General features: G+C 55.9%; 1 protein-coding gene across 1 annotated transcript; it reads right to left on the minus strand.

Annotated features, from left to right (window-relative positions):
• Positions 1-1,810: 1,810 nt before the first annotated feature.
• SIX2 (SIX homeobox 2) lies at positions 1,811-5,659 on the minus strand. The gene is made up of 2 exons (XM_032653117.1): positions 5,100-5,659; positions 1,811-2,941 (listed from the first exon to the last, which is right to left on the minus strand). Exons 1-2 carry the CDS (start codon positions 5,657-5,659, stop codon positions 2,611-2,613), a joined length of 891 nt encoding a protein of 296 aa, XP_032509008.1. The 3' UTR covers positions 1,811-2,610.
• Between the last annotated feature and the right edge of the window lie 12,678 nt (positions 5,660-18,337).

An 18,337-nucleotide genomic window follows, 5' to 3' on the forward strand; every position in this document is an offset into this window, starting at 1 on the left:
TGTGTGAACATATGTGTGATGGAGTATGATATTTCCCCGTGTGGCCACAAGTGTGAGTGGGTGAGTTTTTGTGCTACCCACAGTGTCCGGCACAGTGAATCGAATGATAAATGTGTACGTGTCCTTGTGAAAGTTGGTACAGAGCCTGTTTGCCTGTGATTGTGAGTGCAGAAAATAGGAGGCAGGTAGGGGAGATGTGGGCTCCAGGGACTACTGTTTCCTCCCTTCGAGAAGTAAGGATGGGTCTGTCGGCTCAGCTCCGCTGACTCGAGGCAGCTTCTCGCTCCCTTGAGTCTCTCTGGACCCTCAGACAGTAGCAGGCTCTACACCCCGCCAGTCAGGGAGGGTGGGGCCACTCGGGCCCAGGATGACCTGAGTTGTCCCCTGAGAGCACAGCCTCCAGGAGAGGCCACTGGAGCTGCCAGGACTGCACTTCCTCTTGGGGGTGCAGGGGCCGTGGGGCTCTTGATGCCGTCTTACGCTGCTAGGGATTCCCTTGACCCCCACGACTGCACAGAGCTTACGCTGAGGCAAAGCCTCCCTCTCCAAGTTAGCCCCCCCAGCTGCCCGCGTCCCCGAGGGTCTCGACTGGAAAGGAATCCTTGATATTTAGAAAGTCCGCGCAGAAGTGCTCTCCGCGAGCGCTGATTTCACCAGCGGAAAGCGCCGGAGAAGTCCTGGAGCTCCAGGATCACGGGGTCAGAAGAGCGCCTCCTCCCCTCCGTCCCTTCCCACCCAGGGCCGGTCGGAAGCGTCCGGGTCGCGGATTAGTAATGTGTATGGTACCAACAGCCACCGAGACCTGAGACGGAAAAGCCTCAACTTTCTCCTCGAGGAGTCCCGCCGGCTTCGGACCTGCCTGGGCCGGCTTAGACTTGTCGCTTAATGGGGAGGGGGCTGGCTCCCCGAGAGGGGAGGGGGCGCCGCAGGTTAATTTACAGCCGCAGAGGCACCTACGCCGCACCACGCACGGAGGTGCCTCCTCCGTCCGCTTGTTCCCATTTAGAACACGCGCCCGGCGCGCCCGGCTCCCCGAGTCTCCCGGACTTCCCTTCTCCCCAAGCCCCTTCATCTCCACGCCAAACCAACGGATTTCTGAGCGTGGAGACCTTCGTTCCACGGCTACACGCACGACCCGGGCTTCGCGGCTGGACCAGCGGCTGCCCTTTCGGCCAGCGAATCTGCCCAGTGCGTCGTGCCTGGTTCTGGGGATGGCGACCACCGCTAAGGCGTCCGCCCTTCAGGAAACCTCCACGGCCCGACTTGTTTCCCAGCCTTGGCATGTCCAAACACACGTAACCACGTTACGCACACAGCCTCTCATTTCCTACCCCCATTCCCAGGTGAAGAAAGAGGCAGGTGAGGGCACTGCTCGGCTGGTGGGGGGAGAGGAGTCCCCAAGAGGGACAGGCCCCTTCCCCGCTCCTGCAGGGAGCTTCCCGGACAAGAAAAGGGGCAGAGTGCTTTGGGGCAGGAGGTTTCAGAGTATTCAGCCCCTTCACCTTGCGACTCATAAACGTTGTGTGTGGGGGAGGTCGCCTCCCGGTTTCTGGGACTCATGGGGTTTCGCTGCCCAGAACGGTCCACCCGGGGTGTCGAGTCCCTGTAGGGAAATGAGACACAGCTGCACTCCCGGCTCGCGGGCCTCGTGGTATATATCCATATATATATATATATATTTATGATTTCTAATTTTATTATAAAATAAAAGCAGAAATATTTCCCGAAGAACATTCACATGAGGACATAACAGGGAGATGGCAAGTCTGCGGCTCGGAGGCACGCTCTGCCGGGAGCACGGCGGCCACAGTCCCAGGAGGAAGAGGAGAGCGAGTGGCGGGGCCTCACCAAAGCAGAGGGGCAAGCGGCAGGGGGGCGTTCAGGGGCTTCCCTGCCGCCGCCCTTGCTCTTTCACTTAAGTTACTAGGCAGCGCTGACACCTGCAGCCCCCAGCTGACCCCGGGGGGAGGGCCTCTGGAGAAAGCCCGGGTTCAAAGGCCCTGTCTTTTCTTTGCTCTTCCCCCTCCCACTCCCACCCCCGTAAAGTGAGGAATGGGGGGAGGGCAAATAGACCGCCAGGCACGAGGAGAAAGACCGACGCGTACAGCCCGCGAGGTGCAGGAGGCTGGCGGAGAGGAGAAACCGAAAAACAGAGATAGAGTAATGGAAACCTAGCGAGAGATGGCAAGCCGGAAGTACAGACGGAAACAGAGACAGTGCAGAGGAGGAAAGCAAGAAGAAGAAAGGGAAAGGAGAAGAGAGAAGGGGAATGAGAGGAAGAAAGAGCAAGGAAGGCAAGGGAAGAGAGCGGAAGAGGAGGCACGGAGAGAGAGTAGGAGAATGGTGTATAATTTATTCCCTTCCCTGGTTCAAGACCCGGTCCCAGGCCTCCAAAGGATCTCCAAAGAAGCAACTTGTTGAAAATAAATCCCGAACAAAGACTAAACCAGAGAGCCATCCGCCCTGCCCGGGCCGGCAGTACTGCCCGCTCAGCGCGCGGGTCTTTCAGTACCTGGTGGGGCCGCCGGCGCGGGGCACCCTCCGGACACGGTCCTTCTCAGGTCCCGAGCGACCAGCCCAGAAGGCAAGCGCGTCGAGGCAGGCGGGGCTCTAGGAGCCCAGGTCCACGAGGTTGGCCGACATGGGGTTGAGGATGGAGTCCTGCAGGCCGTGGTGATGCTGCAGTGGGTCCGAGCCGCCTCCCCCCGGCACGGGCACGGGCACGGCGCTGGGGCCCGGAGGGTGGCCCAGGCTGTGCAGGGACGGCAGCCCGGGTGGCGGCGGCGGGCTGAGCAGCAGCGCGGGGCTGGACGACGAGTGGTCTGGCGTCCCCGACGGCGTCTTCTCGTCCTCCGAGCTGCCTAGCACAGACTTGCCACTGCCGTTCAGCGACGCAGCCAGCGGATTGTGGCTGTTGGAGTTGGAGTTCTCGCTGTTCTCCCTGCAAGTGCAGGAGCAAAGCAGCCGGGTCAGCGGGGAAACCGAGGCTGCTCGGCGCCGCGTCGCCCTGAGCCAGAGCCGCCGCGCGCTGCCTGCGGGTGTTTTCGGTTTCTAACATGTTTCGCGGCCAAGCCTGGGCTCTGGCTCTTTCAGTCCCTCCAGACCCGATTTCTCTCTTATACCTTCTCCCTGTATAGTTTCTATCTCCCCACCTCTCCTGCTCTCAATCTCACGAATATCTTTCTGCTCTCCGTGTGTTCTGCCCTCCCTGCCTACCCCCACTGAGTGGCTAACTTTTCTTTTCCAGAGCAGAGGGGCAGGGGAGCAGGGTTCATTGGAGTTGTAGGGAACAGGGACAGGGAGGAGAAGGTGCCTGGGTTTTCAGATCACTCTTGGCTACTCAAGCCAGGGTTTGTTGCGGAGAAGTGGGTCCAGGAGAGTCAGGGACCCTAGACTCTAGGCTGAGGGTCCACTTGAGGTTGGGGATCTCACAGGTCCTCATCTCCCTTTGCTTTTCTCTGCTTGAGGGAAAACCCTGTCTGAGGGACAGGTTCCTGGAGCTAAGGGTCTTTTCCCTCTAGTTCCAAACTGGCAGGCCTTGTTAGGGTTTTCCTTGCTTGGCCTAGGAACGAGGCCCTAAGGATGCAGGACTCCCTTTCCCTGGTGGCACAGCAGAAACTTCAGCTGGGGGCCTGAAGCTGGGGTGTGGGGGGGCAGCTTCGGGGAGAAGAGAGAAGGAAGAGTGAAGGGGATTGCTAATCCTGGCCTAGACTTTTTCACCATACCAGAAACTGAGGGACTCTTCAGCCCTCACCTGGGGCCTGACCTGAGAACTTAGTTCTTCAGGACTCTGGATGCATTGTATTCTGGGGGGAGGGGAACCTCAGCAGGGAGAACCCACCTCCTGCCCTGTCTCTGACCGTCGGACAGCCCCTGCCCAGATTTGGAGGTTTGAATTCTTGGGTAGATTCTCTTTACTGGCTCCCCAGGGCCTTTTCTTTCTGTTTTCCTGGAAGGGAACTTCCCACAGGGCTGGCAGCTGAATCCTTACAACTGTGGATGCTCCAACCTCATGGTCTTAGAGACCAAGGTCAGCTTGAAGCCACCCCCCCCCCCGCCCCCCCCCGAGTCCCACCGCTGATTCCACTGTTCAGCACCCGCACTCTGACCCTGGCCATTCACTCCGGGCGGCACACACCCCGTACCACAGACCCCGGGTGTCTCGTTTTGCTCTTACACTCAGGCTGATTCTGGTCCCACAGTCAGCTTCTCCCCCTCCAGATTTGGGGTTCTGAGGGGCCAAAGCCACAACGGCCTCATGGTCAACTGCAAGGCTAGTTCAGAAAGTCCTGGTTTCCCTGAGGACAAGCAACTCCCAGCCTTTCTACTGCTCTCAGCTCACCCCAGACATACCGACCTACCTGCCAAAGAGGGTAGAGCCTGAGCAGAGAGGAGCTAAGGGCTTGGCAGGCCAGGGAAGGACTGCTGGGTCCAACGAGGCAGAAAAAGGGACATGTGTTTCTCTTCTCTCCTAGAGCTGACACTTCCTCCCCAAGCCTTTCACCTCTTGGTCCTTTCAATGCGCGATAAGACTTTCCCTATCAACCCTCCTATCCAGACAAGGAAAATTCTTCCAGGCCGCTCCACATCCACGTCGTACCAGGAAAGTTCCAATCCCAGTACTGACCCCAAATCACACGGCCTGTAGCTGAGTGAGGTAGACGGGAAGCCCTGAGAAGTGCTGGTGAATTCTCACAGGCAGTCTAAACCCCGCACCCCGCACCGCCCCCCCCATAGTCCTCACCAAAACCCTCTGTCCTCCGACCTTCGGAGGACTAACAGGCCTTGCCTGCTGTGCGCCCCGTGCCTGGAATCCAGGCCTACCGTCTTGCCTTTGTCCCGAAGGTCGCTGCTTCTCCACTTTTGCTCACAAGCGACCAGGGAGTTAGTTGACAACTTCCCGATTGCTCTGCCCGCTTTAGACAAATTTCGGATCACTTGGTCGCCCGCAAGCGCCGTCCGGGTCAGACCAGGCTGCAGCAGGGCCCTCGCTGGGACGAGCGGGCCCAGTTCAAGCCTCTTCAGTGGCTGAGTGGACGCCCTGGGACCCCCTCCCTCGAGCCCGGGGTAGCTGGCGCCGAAGTTCTACTTACTCGTACCTTTCCTTGGCCTCGGCTGCCCGGTCGCGCTGCCGCCGGTTCTTGAACCAGTTGCTGACCTGCGTGGTGGTGAGGCCCGTGGCTTCCGCCAGCTCGCGCTTCTCGCGGGGTGAGGGGTAGGGGTTGTGAGCGTACCACTCGCGCAGCACGCTTCGACTCTTTTCCTTGAAGCAGTAGCTGGTCTCCTCGCCGTCCCAGATGGAGCGCGGCAGGGGAAACTTGCGGCGCACTCGGTACTTGCCCACAGCGCCCAGGGGCCGGCCGCGCAGCTTCTCCGCCTCGATGTAGTGCGCCTTGAGCCACAGCTGCTGCAGCTTGGCGTGGTTGTGCGGCGAGAACTGATGGCTCTCCAGGATCTTGTAGAGCTCGCGGAAGTTGCCGCGGTGGAAGGCCACCACCGCCTTGGCCTTGAGCACGCTTTCATTCTTGTGGAGGTGCTCGCAGGCGGGCAGAGACCACAGGAAGCGGCCCAGTCGCTCGATGTTGCCGCCCTGTTGCAGCACCTCGCACACGCACGCCACTTGCTCCTGCGTGAAGCCGAAGGTGGGTAGCATAGACATGGTGCCGGTTGCGCCCGCCCGCGCGCGCCCTCAGCGCGCCGCGCGGTCCGGCATGGGCGCCTCCCCGCCGGACCGTCCGGGCCAAGAGGCGGGCGGTGGGGGGGGGCCCGGCCTGGCGCTGACTCCCGGAGAACTCCGAGTCACTGCAGGACGTCCCCGAGCCGGCCGCGGGTCCCGCGCCGCTCCGCGCCCCCGCCGCCCGCGCACTTCTCCTGAGTCCTCGTCCAAGCCCGGGGGCCGCCCGGGGCGCCGCTCCGCATGCTCCGCGCCCTCCCGCCCGCCAGCCGCTCCCTCGTTCGCTTCTCGCTAGCTCTCCCTCCCGTCTAGCTCGCTCGCTGCTTTTTTAATAATATTATTCTAAGCGGGCATGAGGCGCGGCGGCCCGCGCCCTGATTGGTCTGGTTATCTGACCCGGGGCCTGCCCGCGCCAGACAATAGTCGGAGTCAAATTATTCGCCATGGAGACGCTGTCAGTCACTGGTAACCCGAGCCCGGCGGGCCTGGCGGCTCCCCCCGGCCTGCTCCGCTGACAGATCGCCGGGCTCGGTGCAAAGCGTAGGGCAGCCCGAGACGGGAGCCGGAGGCGCTCCAAGAGCCTGGGAGGCGGAGAGGGCCGGGCAGAGGCCAGCGGCGGCGGTGATTGACGGGGCGGACGCCCAAAGAGCAAGGGAGGAGCTGGACCCGGGAGGCGGGGGGGGGGGGGGGGGGGCGGAGTGGAGACGCGCAAAGAAGAAAAGGGGAGGACCGAGGTGGGGAGGGAAGAGAGGAGAAGAGAAGGCGGAGGACGTTAAGGGGGTGCCGGGAAGAAGGGGAGGAGTGGGGTGGAGGGAGCCACGAGGGGGAAGAAACTTTGCCCAGCTTTTCGCAAGGCCGCGCCGGCTGTCCCCCGGGTCGTCACGCCGCTCCCGGGGCTGCTGTTTGCCGGGTGGATTCTGCCCAGGAGCTGACCAGTGGGGTGGGAGAGTTTGGACGCGCTAGGGCGCCCCTTAAAGATTTGGCTTTTCCTGCTGACAGTGCCCCACCCCCATCCTAGGAGTTCGGGACCCGCGCGGTCCGCGAGGGAGAGGGGGAGGGAGCAAGAGAGAACTGAGGAAAATTTGGCAGTGGCTACAGGCGGACGCTTGAGAATCTACTTCTTGGAGGATCCCGCCTTTCCTCCTTCTCTTAACCGGGCCGGCTGCCCCGCGGCCGGTACCGCCCGGCTGAGCGCTCTTGGCTCTTCGCTGGGCGGGGACTCAGACTTAACCCCACGGGTCCCACGGCCCGAGAAGCTCCCGGCACTTCCGTGTGGTCTCCACGGAAGTTGACTCCGGTGGGCAGCGCCGGTGGTCTGCCCATAGGGATGCGAGGGCAGGGAATCTAGGATGGTCTTGGCCCTTCTCCTGTGGGTGGTCGGGGAGGCAAGATCCACCACCTTCTGGCCTCTCAGCTTGGACTCGGCTCTGGCCAATTCCAACATGAGAACCGGGTCGCCGAGCTCCGGAATGAGGGGCTTAAAAAGGGGATCCTATTTTTTGCTTCTTTGTCACGGCGCGTGTGTAAACACGTGACGCTGGTTCTCTGGGAGAAGGGCAGGCGAGTAGGTGGGAGGGCTGGAGTGGAAGAGGGGGTGTTGCGGCTGTTTCTACGGTTTTGAAAAGCCCCGGGGTTAGCTCTTTGCCCGACTGGTCTTTCCCACCTCCGTTTCCCGTCTTGGCTCTGAGCTGTTGCAGGCTGGAGCCTCGCTGGCTCCCAGTGCCAGGACTCAAGCCAAAACAGAGCCCCGGCTCTGCCTTCAGCTTAAGACTGTGTAATCTGTGTCTAGGCCACATTTCTTGGTTCCTACCCCTTTAAATTTACTCAGTAGTTTGTGCTAGGAGCACTGGAATGCGGGTCCAGAACCCTGGGTTCAAGCTGTGACTTTGCTTGGTGTTTTTGAGCAAGTCTCCTACTTGTTCCTCTAACCCTTAGTAACATTTCCCAAAGTTTCCCCCCTGCTCTAGCATTCTAGACGTCCTATGGGGGACTTGCAGTCATGAAAGAGTGGAACCCTGTGATACTCCCTAAGACTTTTGCCTCTGGGGGCCTGTCCAGATGTATGGAGACCACAGGGTTATCAAAGTATGTTCCAAGCCAGTGGCAGGGACAGCTCCCTGCAGAATCTCAGGTGGCATGCTCAGAGCCTGCATCAGTCCGCTGAGAGGAGCCCTGCTGTATCCAGGCCACTTTATCCAGAGTCCCGTGTGCTGCCACACAGGGTTTGCCCCAGAGTCGGGCTTAGAGGACTCTGGAAGACATGAGGAAGTACTTACCCTTGGCTGCAGTGAGGTTCAGAGCCCACCTGACTCGTCCCAAGAAAGGGCAACCTACTCTTTCCAAGACCTCTTCCTCAGCCACGTGGTTAATGACTGGCAGGCAGGTCCCACGTCTGGCCATGGCGGTCTTACATCTTGGCAAGATCAAGTCCTAACTGTTGGGGAGCACCCTAGTCTGGTGCAGGTGAGTGGGACTGGTCAGTAACTTCCTGGTGTGAGACTTTGGGCCAGTTTATGGTCTCCACCTCATTCTCTCTATTAGATGAGGCCTGCGTGATCTTTCAGGTCCCTGTTGCTAGAATGAGTCTAAGAATACTAACCTTGAAAAAGCGGGTAAACTGCAGCCTCAGCCACAGCTTCCACTGGGAATATGCCCCTCCCTGGACCCTTGGAGCTTCAAGATTGAACTTCCTTCGGGACTGGGTCCTGCCCATGTTCAGCTAAGGCAGATTTTCTGGAGCTTCAGACTCACTGTCCCTTCTAGTGTTGCTCTCTTTGTGGCCTCTGGGTGCTGAGGCCAAGGGTCAGACCTGCCAGGAGAACCCACGTGGTACCTGCCATCTTGGATAATATAGTGTGTGCCATATGAAAAGAGTAAGCGCAAAAAACCTGTAACATCATTACTCAATGCATGGGTGTGTGTCCATATGCCACTAGTTCTGCCCTTCCCCCATATCTGTAGGAAACCAGTTTTAGCAGGTCTGGGCTAGAACCTTTTGCCAGCAGAGGCAGCTGAGCGCCTGCCCTAAAAAAGGCTAGGAGCTCAGCTAGGGTCTCTTTACACTCTGCAGCCCCCTCCCTGCCTAGCCCCCTTCCTGACAGCCTTTGCCACAGGACAGAGCACTTGGCAGGCATTTGGGTCCTCCAGGATTTGATAGATGCCAGCCTGACCCTAAGGCAATCTCAGCCCCAGGTTCCAGTGCTCAGAGCAGCTGCTGGAGAGGCCTGAGGGTGCCAGACACGGTGGGTCTACCCCACCCCAATCCAAGGAATCTATGGACTATGCAATCTGTTCCTCCCCTAAGACACTTGAAAGGCCTGCACAACTGGAAGCTCCATGGCTGGGGAGGACAAAACTTTGTAGGCCTGTGGAAATTTGGGCTTTATTGAAATGTCTCCTTTCATCTCCAAAGTGGGCCTGGAGTCCTTTGGGACAGACTTTCTGGAAGGCAGCAGCAGGGGTGGATGGGTGAGCTTTAACGAGCCCACACTGACCCAATGCCTTTGCCCCGACTCTTGGTCAGGGACAGTCTGAGGCTGGGCACCCGCAGATGGCACCCGTTGCCCATCCCAGGGGCAGCACATGGCCCACTCCCGGGACTTTTGGAGAAAGGGAGAAAACAGCGGAACCAACCTCGCAAGGGCTCCCCTGACTTTGGTTTCGGGCTTTTCGTAAAGAAGGGGTTGCTAAGGAGAAGGAGCTGCTAGCCGGCTATTTCCAACGCCAGCAGAGAAGGGGGCGGGGGTTCGGTGCCAAACCAGACCTTTTCTTTTCTTTAATCTTTATTTTTCCAGCCTATAAAGATTGCAGAAATCCCCTGGGCAGACTCCGGCCCTGGCGCCGCCCGCCTCAAGCCCTCCCCGCCGTTCTGCATCTCTGGGGTGTCCCGGCCCGGGGGTGGGGAAGCAGGGCGCACCCGCCCGGAACCCGGGGTGGGCCGACCGCGGCCGCAGAGCCCTGTTCCCCCCACACTCGCTCCCACCCGGCCTCCCGCTTGGGCCTCACTCGCGTTTCGGTGAAAGCGGGGCTCCCGCCGCCGCCCCGCCGCCCCGCCTGCCCCCTGGCATTTGCGACCCCCAGCACCGTACGATTTTCTGTGTTGGCCGACTTTTGGGGCAGGTCAGGGCGCGGGAATTCCGCGCGAAGCAATTCTCCGTTTTTGAAGACGGTTCCGGTGGCGCCCGGGGATACAGGGAACTGGGCTCCGGGTGGCCGCCCTCGTGAAACGGAGCGAAACGGTGCCTCGCCTGCGCCGCACGTGGCTGGCACGGTCCCGGGCCCCCAAGGGCCGGAGCAGCAGTGTCCAGCGGGGGCAGCCGCTGCCCCTCCGCCCTGCGGGCCTTTTGCCCCGGACCCATGCGGCGGCCTGGGCCGCCCTCAGGAGCAAACGGTTTGGAGGCCTCAGGCTCACAGGGGATCTGTTTATAAACGAAAAGAGCGAGAACGTAGGGCTTGGGGTCGGTCTGGAGGTTGGCAAACCCGGGAATAGGCCCGGGGCGGCGCCAGGACCGAACAGGACTTGAGACGGGTCCCCAGGTCCCGGGCGCTGCCCGCTTGCCTACGACGCCCGTTCCGGCTCGCGGCCTTGCGTCCCCGCCCGCGGTCACGGCTCGGTCCTGGAGCCCTTCGTACCCGCGCCGCGCTCCCTCCGGGGCTGGCAGGGGACGCCGGGCCCCTTTGCCTGGGAAGGGGTTGGGGACTGGGGGGCGCGGGCGCGGGCTTGGGGGATCGGGCATCCGGGTGAGGGGGGCAGGTTCTCGGCTTTGGGGTCAGGAAGCGGCCGAAGTCCGCCGCCGGGTATTTTCCGCGGAGGCGCGGAGGACCTGGGCACTGCGGCCCTGCCTTCGGCCGGGTCTGCCCGCGAGCGCCCCCACGCGGCAGGTCCCAGAGTCCGGGTCGGTGGGTCGATGCTCGGTTTCCCGAAGGCCTCTAACGGAGCAGGGAGAGGGCGCCGGGAGGGCCCGCAGGTTCCTCCCTGCTCACCACCCCCAGCACTAACCGGCCGGATGCACAGGCAGAGAGGACACGAGAAGTGGGGTGCGTCCGGGCAGCGCGCTCCCTCGGAGACAGACACACACCCGTTCCGAGGCGCATTAGGTTGCCTGGGTTTGATCCCACGATCCTTGGGGAACAGTCACCGGCTTTTCACCCTCGCGTGTCCCCCCGCCTGGAGACTCCGGATCTGCCTGGCACACAGTGGAAATGTTCGAATGAATGTTTGAGTGACCAGTGAGATCTGACTGACAGCAACAACTGGGAAGTACCAGGCCAATAAGAGAATGGCCCTCTTCCGCCTCTTTCCTTCTGTGCTTCACTTCCAGTCCCCTTCCGGCCCTCCTTTCTTTGCAGGGGAAGACTCAGATCTGTGACGGCTTTCTCCACCCAGAAGTACTGGGTGCTGGAGTCTCTGTAGGGCTATGTAGAGGCTACAGACCGAACGCGCTGCTCTTAGAAATTACAGATCTAACTGCCTGTAGCATTACCAGGTCCCCCTGGGCTGCAGGAAAGAAAGTTTTCCAAGTAGAGTTATTCTAGTTTTTGTGGGGCTGCTGTCTTTAGTTGCATTTCCTTAGTTACTTTACAAAAATCCTCTGTAGGTAACGTGTAGATCAGGTTTCCTGTAAGAAGTGACTTTTTTTTTTTTTTTTCTTCTTTCCATTACCTGTGAGAAATTCTATCCGAGAGTAGGGATTCCTGGCTTGGCACTTCTCTCTCACTGCTGTATCTATTTTTATTACCATTAATTATAGTGCATCAGTCCCACTCATCAGCGACACCCCTCCCCCTGGCCGGTGACTGCTCTTGGCTCTCCTGACTGGGGTAGCACCTGGGCCAGAGGGCACTCCCACCCCGCCATTGAAGGCAGCCACACAGGGGTTTCCACCAAGTTCTGCATTTGAAAAGGGAACCTGGAAAAAGCCAAGATTATTCTTAACTTGGAAATCCAATACTTTATTTTGTCGTCTCTGTGAATTAAGGCTAAAATCCAGGGGCTGTTTCTTATAGAAGAATGTTTGCTAATTAACTTAGGCACATGGCTGTGAGAATGCTTTAATAAAGTAGGTAGAAACAAGATACAGCCCTGCTGCGGAAGGCACCGTAGCTCAGGGAAACCTGTGCCCGAGGCTGCTGCAGAGGATCCAGGTCAATGTCAGCCTCTAACAGATGTCCTCTGGTAGCACCATGGCATTCTGTTTTGTGACGACAGGTGGGGTTGGCCCTTTGGCAATTACCATCTCTGTTCCAACCATTCTAATACAGTTGCACTGTTAGTAAACGCTCACATATAGGGCAGATAGGCTGGGCGGGGCCGAGGACGTGGGCTTTGGCAGCAGACAAGCCTGGGTCCTTGGTCCAGACCCACCACTTAAGTAAGGCTCTCAACCTTGGAGCCTTATTTTGCTCATGTGTAAAATGGGGATAATAACCCAGTGTTGGCACACAGCAAGCATTCAACGTTTGCTTATTGAATACAGTTGCATTGGGGATTGGAGATAAAAGTTTGTGAAACATCTGGCTGACAAGAGGTGCTCAATCATTGAGGCTGTTGTTATCGGGATGTGATGGGTTGGTGTGTTTACACAATTGCATGTGATTAGTGTGATTTCAGAAAGCGCCTGACTTAAGTGTCAAAAGGCAGATTTAATTTCCAGGTGACAAATATTATCAAGCCCCTCTCGATTCCCAGACCCGGGCTAGGCACTGTGGGAAGTGCTCAGTTGTGTGACGGGAGGTCCTGGAGCAGTTGGAAAGACAGAAGCTCCTACATGTGAGAGTCCCTTGGTCTCTGCAGTTCACCATCCGCGGCAGCCTTGGAGAAGGTGTGGGCTTTGGTGTCAGGCTATCTGGGTTAAATCCTGCCTCTGCCACTTAATAACAGGGTGACCAAGGGCAAGCTACTCAATCTTATGGAGTCAGTTTCCCAGTCTAGGGAGAATAAAAAGTAGGCGTAACAAACACCTTTGCTCTCAGGGGCTGGGGAAGTGGAAATGAGCTAAGCATGTGAAAAGGCTGGGTCCCCATTCGGAAAGGAATAGGAGAACTTCAGGGGCCATAATGTTTTCTATTATCTTATGGTGTTTTCAGGATTTTGGTCTCATTAAGACAATTCTCAAAGCAAAAGACAGCTGCATACGGGCGTGACATCGCATGTTCCTTTAGGGTTGAGACCAAGGCTTCTCCCCCTGTTGTGTTTGCTCTCAGCGTTGAGGACAAAGCGGAACTCACGCTGAAAGCTCCATAGGAGGGTGTGGATTGTGATTGTGCCTTGTGACCTAAATGGAGTAAACGGAGTGACTCCCCTCTGCTCCCTAACTCCTTCCTTCTCAGCCCCCTGTGCCTTGAGATAGAGCCAGGAGTATCTGTTCAAATGTCTTCCACTCATAGAGTATCTTCTGTAGACAAAGCAGTATACTAATGCAGAGTGGGTATAAAGTGGGGATTATTAGCATTTACAGAGGAGGAGATAGGTTCAGAGGTTAAGCAACTTGACCAAGGTCATACGGCTGGTAAGGAGCCTCTGAAACTTCAGCTCTTAAGGCCAAAATCCATACTATCAGCCATAAGCCAGTTACTGCCTTTAGTTCCTTTGTCATAGCAAAAGTAATAATAGGAAGAATTTACTGAAGGCCTATGTGCCAGGCATTGTGACATCTCACATAATGTCCAAACACCTCCATGAGCCAGGCATAATTAACTGCTCCATTTTGCAGGTGGTGACACTGAGGCTCAGAGAGGTTGAGTACAACTCCAGCAGCTACGGCAGAGCTGAGTTCTTGAATCCAGGCTGTTCAGCTGTAGAATCTATGCTCTGACCCACTTCACTGAGAGCTTTCCCACTAAACTCTCCTCCCTCACCCCCAAGCCTTTCTTCTCTCTGAGTTCAGGTTCCCCAGGCATTTCCAGCTACCAGCGGTTAGAGTTCCATGTAGGTGTCAGGAAGACAGGGCTAGGCTCTAGGAAGAGCCAGCTCTCCCTGCCTCAGGTTTCAGCCTCCACGCCCTGGGGTTCGTGGCCTTCGCTCCCTGCCAGCCCCTGCAGGGCAGGAGTCCACTGTGACCAGGGCAAGCTGTACGGCGGTAGCCTCAACCCCAAGTTGATAAAGTCTGGTATGTACTCATGGCTCCCATTATGTCTGGGCTGAGCTTGTGGGACTCAGAGAATTAAAGTGTCTGAGGCAAGGCACTTGGATGTGCAAGCTCAGAAATTCACTCAGACCAACAGAAGAGACAAAGAATGAATTTCTTATAAGGATTCAGGACTAGCACGTGGATTCAAGGGCAGGGGACACCACTGTCCTTAACAACGGTGGAACCAAAAACTGGAAACTAGTTAGATATCAAGGCAGGCACTTTTTCTCCCTCTGGGTGGCGGAACAGTCTCCTCTCTCGGAGAATCTTTGTTCTCTCTCGGAAGAGCAGCTCTCTCTGTTTCTTCTCCTTTTAATACTTCCCTAGCCTTTAGTGTGTCCCCCGCTCCGGGTACTCAGGAGGCACTCCCAAATCTCTACCCCTGTTCCAAATTCTTGAGAGAGAGAGAATCTTATAGGCTCATCTTGGGTCGGGTGGTTCCCAGTCCAATCAGTGATGCTGTGTGGGTGGGTGGGCGGGACAATATGGCGCCCCGCCCAATCCGCTGGAACTGTGAGTCCGGCCGTGGGAGAATGAAGTGGTTGGTGGGCGGCTACCGGTTTCTAGTCAGCTATGGAATGTCCAAGTCTAGGGCCTGGTACCCAGAGGCATTAAACAAATTAGTTCCTTTGCTTTCCCCTTCTCCCCACTCCCCAATGTGGTGCCTTTTCCAGTCCATCCATCACAAATCAGCCAGAGCTACCAAATCAGAGCCCAGATATGATGACCCCACTCTGTGTTTAAATTCCTGTAATGGCACCTGTTAACCTCATGATGAAATTTAGACTTCTTAGCGTGGCTTATGAGGCCCTTTATCATCGGACTTTGCACGTATATCTAGCTTATTTCTCCACGCTGCCCACTTCTTTCTCAAGACTTTAGCCATCCAGAATGATTAACGTGCACTCTTCCTCTCCTGTGGTAGAAACCCATCACCACCCACTTATGCCTCCCTGACCCTGGGCTTGGCTGTGTGACAGGCTTGGACCGATGAAATGTGAGTGGGTGAGCAGATGCTTCTATAGACATTGCAAGGTGCCACCAGGACTCTTTCATCTTTTGCCCTCGTACCCCAGATAGGTGCTACTCCAGCCCATGTCACAGGATGAAAAAGAAGATGGAGCAGAGCCCAACCTGAAGCAGGGTCACAGGTGGCCTGCAGCCTACCACTTTTGGTAAATTTTCAATACTCTTCCAAGTTTATTTGGCCAGAATTAATGCTGCCTAGGAAGAGCTTGCAGAATGGACATAAGGCTGCAGGTACAAACAAATCTTCCTGAGTCACCCCCCCACCCTCCATTCCCACCATACCCCTTCTTTTTAAAAGTCTAGTCTATCCTGTACAGCATCCCAGCAGATGGATGGATAGTGAGGCCTTTATAAATCAATGGTGGATCCCCCACTAGAGCTGGCATGATCTGGGTTCTCGAAGGTGCTCTTTTGAACTTCTTACTACACAGGACTCACTATTTCAGATTCCATAAGCTGAGTTTGCTCCATAGTTAATCTATGTTGGCCAAAGTCAGCATCTAGCCTCTGGGTGTGTTTGAAAACTCAGAGGTCATGGGATGTTGTCCATCACACATGCACGCGCACACAGGTACACATGTTCATATCCGTGGAGGTGTCTAGGGACAGGAAATCACATACTGTTGAACACATATTCCCAGCCATACTGGGCACAGTCCTCCAGCGTTGACCCTAGAAGTTCAGATCCTTCTGTGGGTGGGTCTGTGATGGGCTATGAACCCAGCATGTAGTCCTCTCCACCCATGGCTGTGAAACTGAAACCTCCTCCTCCCCTATGCTTTCAGCAACTGATTAATACTCACAGGGGCTGTTGGAGCTCTTGATTCTCAGTAGATTGTACTACCAGCTGACACATTTCCTCCTCAAATAACATACACTCTAATTTTCTACACAGAACATACAAGCAAAAATATGTAATTTCAAACAATAAGTTAATGGTAAGAGTAAACAAAAATAGTCTAACGCAGATGCAAGGTGAAGTAGGAGTGGGTGAGTGTTCCTTGTAGTCAACCGAGGCTGTAAGGAGAAGGGGAGGGCTGGAGCCAGGGCTAGGACCGGGGCAGACCCAGGAAAAAGGCCTCGGACGTGAGATAAGCATATTTAGAGAGCAGATGCAGACTGTGAAGTCCATGAACATTTTATAAAATGAGATTTCCTTATGGGAAAGGCTTAAACCCACAAAGTTTATTCAGCAATACATCTTGTAGCCTCAGCAGGACTTTAATTTAGGGTCCTTGTTTAAAGGGTATATGGAGGAATTCACACACACACAGAATCAAGCAGGAATGTGCATGCACCCATATAAATAAATGTATATATAGGCAAATACCTGTCCCTGTACATACACATCTGGACACACACAAGCACACATATACTTATATTCATAGGAAATGATGAATACACGTTTATGCTCACACGAGGAAATAATTCTTGAAATCATGGGCACCATTTCATTCTCAATGCGCTTTATACCTGATTTGGTCACCCCCAAACCAGCCTTCTGTGAGAGATGACTCGTGATTCGGGGTTGTGGGGGAAGGAGACAGGTGGTAAGAGGGGTAGGAGTTGAAACTAGGAAATGTAATTACATTCAGTTTACTGAGCTTCTCCCCTTCTGAATAGCAAGCATTCTTAACCAGAAAAGTTTGTACATTCGACGCATTATAAACTTTGTGGCTACTTAGCCCGTGGCCGGGGATGGGACCGTTCTTAAGGAATCCGTAGTTTCTGCTAGCGTTTTTTCTGATGCTTTCCTGACCTACCTTAGCTATACCTGGGAAGGCCTCCTAGGGTTTTACGTTCATCGCCTATATCCCTCTAGCTCTCCAAAGTGAGAGAGTGAGATTTCTGGGAAAATTCAAAATATGTAGAAATAAACAGAATCCATCAATGCACAATGGCATCATCGGGTGACAGCCATGGATGGCAAATGCAGTCTTGTTGCAGGGAGGGGGGTGGTGCTCACAGTGTAGTCTGAGAACCATGCAAAATTGGATGAAGCTTATCTGAAGAGCAGTGGCTCTCAACTTTGGGGGTCAGAAACCCCACTGGAAATGTGAGAAAAGTCTTCTCTCCAGGGAAATGCTCATAGGCACATACCCACCAAAGGTGGCATTCTCTTGCAGGAAGTCAGAGCCCTGAGCTCATGCCTGGATCTGTGGTGTGCGCAGGGGAAGGGCTGCTGGGGCACAGCCAACCGCCGGAGGCCTGGTGCTTCCTTGGAGTTTCTAGCACTCCTTTGTGGTCAAGGACAAAGGTTTTGTCTCCCTTCACAGCCGCTAGCCTGACAAGCAAAAGAGTGGAAGAATCTTTGCACTCACCCACCCCATCCCACAGAGCATGAGAAGGGGTCTCCCTTCTCATCAAGGGCAGGCACCATTTTTTGCCTTTAGTGAATACGGGCAGTTTCCTCAGACACCAGTCCCCCTCCGCCGCCAACGCCCGCCCCAGCGGTTCAAAATTTTGAACCGGTTCAAAATTAACTGGATTGAATAATTTCTGCCTTGCAGGCTTTGTCCGTCCGTGGTCATGGACATAGTCCAACACCCGACATGGTGCCTTGTCCCAGAAGAAGCTCAAAAAAAGGTTTCTGTTAATTTATCAATAATAGCTATCTCTTATTGAATGCTACTATGTGCAGACACTAAGCAAGGGGCTTTAGAAGCAGGATTTCATTGAATCTCCTGACAGCTCTGAGGTGGATACTATTAATAGGCCCATCTTACAGAGAAAGTGTGTAGTCCTGATGCACGGAAGGTTAAATTAATGAAGTGCGGGAGGAGCGAGTTGAACCAAGGTCGTTTGCAGAGTCTGGGCGTGTAACCACCATCCTATGTTGCTTCTCTGAGCAACATACCTGTTCAGTTAATGTTGATACGCTGACCACGATCCGGCAGGAGCCAAAGGGAGGAAGGGGACTTGAAGAGCTGCCCACATGCCAGGAGGGCTAGTTGATGCCCGCACGACCGAGCGCTGTGTGAGGCTAGGGGGCACCCCCCATCCCCTGCCCCTCCTCCAGGCAGGTCCCAGTGGCAACCTGAGCTGGAATGCAAGGACGAGCCGGTGCAACACCTTACTCGTATTTTAGTTCAGCGATGGCCCGGGCAGGAGGGAAAGCGCCTCGTTGAAATAATTGGCTCACTCTGGAATGGAGATTCATTTCCGACTGTGCGCTCCCGAGCTGGCCGATGTCAGAGGGAGGATATTTTCATAAGGATGAACGTTCTTGATCGTTTCCTGCCGCAAAGGTCTCCCCCTCAGCGGTCACGGGGCCTGTTATCTAACACCCGCCTCTGCTTCCAAACATATTCAAATGAAAATAAAGCCCCTCTATGAAGAGCCCGAGCTTTCAGACCTAAGAACAGGCACGGGGTGCTACTGACTCCCCGCCCATGGTGGGAAGGCTGAGAAGTATTTGATTCAATTCAGCACAGACTTTCATGCGTGTCTGAAGGGGGGCTGGGCATAAGTTTGGGGTAGGAGGATGTCAGGCTTTTGCTTAAGA

Source organism: Phocoena sinus, chromosome 13, assembly GCF_008692025.1.
Source record: "Phocoena sinus isolate mPhoSin1 chromosome 13, mPhoSin1.pri, whole genome shotgun sequence".
Lineage (NCBI taxonomy): Eukaryota > Metazoa > Chordata > Mammalia > Artiodactyla > Phocoenidae > Phocoena > Phocoena sinus.

Excerpts from the sequence above, each read along its gene's own strand:
- SIX2 (XM_032653117.1), bottom strand. The coding sequence starts at position 5,659 with ATGTCTATGCTACCCACCTTCGGCTTCACGCAGGAGCAAGTGGCGTGC. Across the intron at positions 2,942-5,099 it reads GCAGCCGAGGCCAAGGAAAG|GGAGAACAGCGAGAACTCCA; the intron begins GTACGAGTAAGT and ends CTGCACTTGCAG.